The 1,052-nt window shown below is 69.5% G+C and overlaps 1 protein-coding gene across 1 annotated transcript; it reads left to right on the forward strand.

The window, feature by feature from the left end:
* Positions 1–6: 6 nt before the first annotated feature.
* Inafm2 (InaF motif containing 2) lies at positions 7–845 on the forward strand. The gene has a single exon (XM_013352574.2). It carries the CDS (start codon positions 119–121, stop codon positions 575–577), a length of 459 nt encoding a protein of 152 aa, XP_013208028.1. The 5' UTR covers positions 7–118; the 3' UTR covers positions 578–845.
* The last annotated feature ends 207 nt before the right edge of the window (positions 846–1,052 follow it).

The raw sequence follows: 1,052 nt of genomic DNA on the forward strand, positions 1-1,052 counted from the left end.
GAGCGCGGGGCCGCCGAGAAGCTAGGGCGCCGAGACGCCCCCTGCCCAGTCCTCGCAGGCCGTCAGGCCCCCTCCAGCCGGGGCCGTGGAGCACCGGGGCAAAGGCCGGGGCCCCCCCATGAAGGAGCGCGACGCGGCCCCGGCCGAGCGGGGCAAGCCGGCCACCTATACCGGGGACAAGAAGGCGAAGATGGCGGCCAAGACCAACAAGAAGTGGGTCCGGCTCGCCACGGTGTTCGCCTACGTGCTCTCCGTGTCGCTGGCCGCCATCGTACTGGCCGTCTACTACAGCCTCATCTGGCAGCCGGTGGGCGCCGGGACCTCGGGGGGAGCCGCCGGCCCGTCCCACAGCGTCTCCAACGCCACCGGCCCGTCTGGGACTTCGGGGGCGGCGGCGGGGTCCAACACCACCAGGTCGTCCCACAGCGAGGCGCCACGCGACGCTCCCCCACTGCAGGCGGAGAGGCCGGCGCCCCCGGAACCCGCTGCAGACAACCCGCTAGTCGGGCCTCTCGAGCGGCCGCGGGGGCCGGATGAGGACGAAGAGGAAGCGGCCGCGGCGCCCCGGAGTCGTTGAGCCTCTCCGCGTTGGGGGCGGTCGGGAATCTTCGGCCCCCAACCCACAGGCTGGACTTTGCGGCAGGACCGGCTCCGGAGCCCTCCGGAGTGACCCCTACGCGAGCGAACGCCCCCACACACCTCAGCGGTCGCCAGCTCACCCCGGGAGCGGGTAACGCACAACCGGACCAGCCAAGGGACCACGATTCGCCGGGGACTCGGGGTTTGATCTTTCCAGCACCCGTGCTGCGCCAGGGCCCAGAGCCATAAGGGGAGCTGGGGGTGGGGGGGTGGGGAGAAAGAGCCTAGTACCCAGCCCTTCTGTGCCGCTAGCTCTGGTGTATCCTAAAGCAGGGGGTGACTGGGGCGCCCCATCCCCAAGACTCAGGGGAGGGAAGGGAGGTGTGTAGGGGCTCTTTTTTTTAATAAGCTGAAGCTCTCCAAAAGGAGAGCACCAAAAGTAGCGGAGCTCAGGTACGTCAACCTAGTTGCAG

The sequence above is a fragment of the Microtus ochrogaster genome (genome assembly GCF_000317375.1).
Source record: "Microtus ochrogaster isolate Prairie Vole_2 chromosome 14 unlocalized genomic scaffold, MicOch1.0 chr14_random_1, whole genome shotgun sequence".
Lineage (NCBI taxonomy): Eukaryota > Metazoa > Chordata > Mammalia > Rodentia > Cricetidae > Microtus > Microtus ochrogaster.

Bases quoted from the DNA above. Each gene is read 5' to 3' on its own strand.
- Inafm2 (XM_013352574.2), top strand. From the start codon at position 119: ATGAAGGAGCGCGACGCGGCCCCGGCCGAGCGGGGCAAGCCGGCCACC.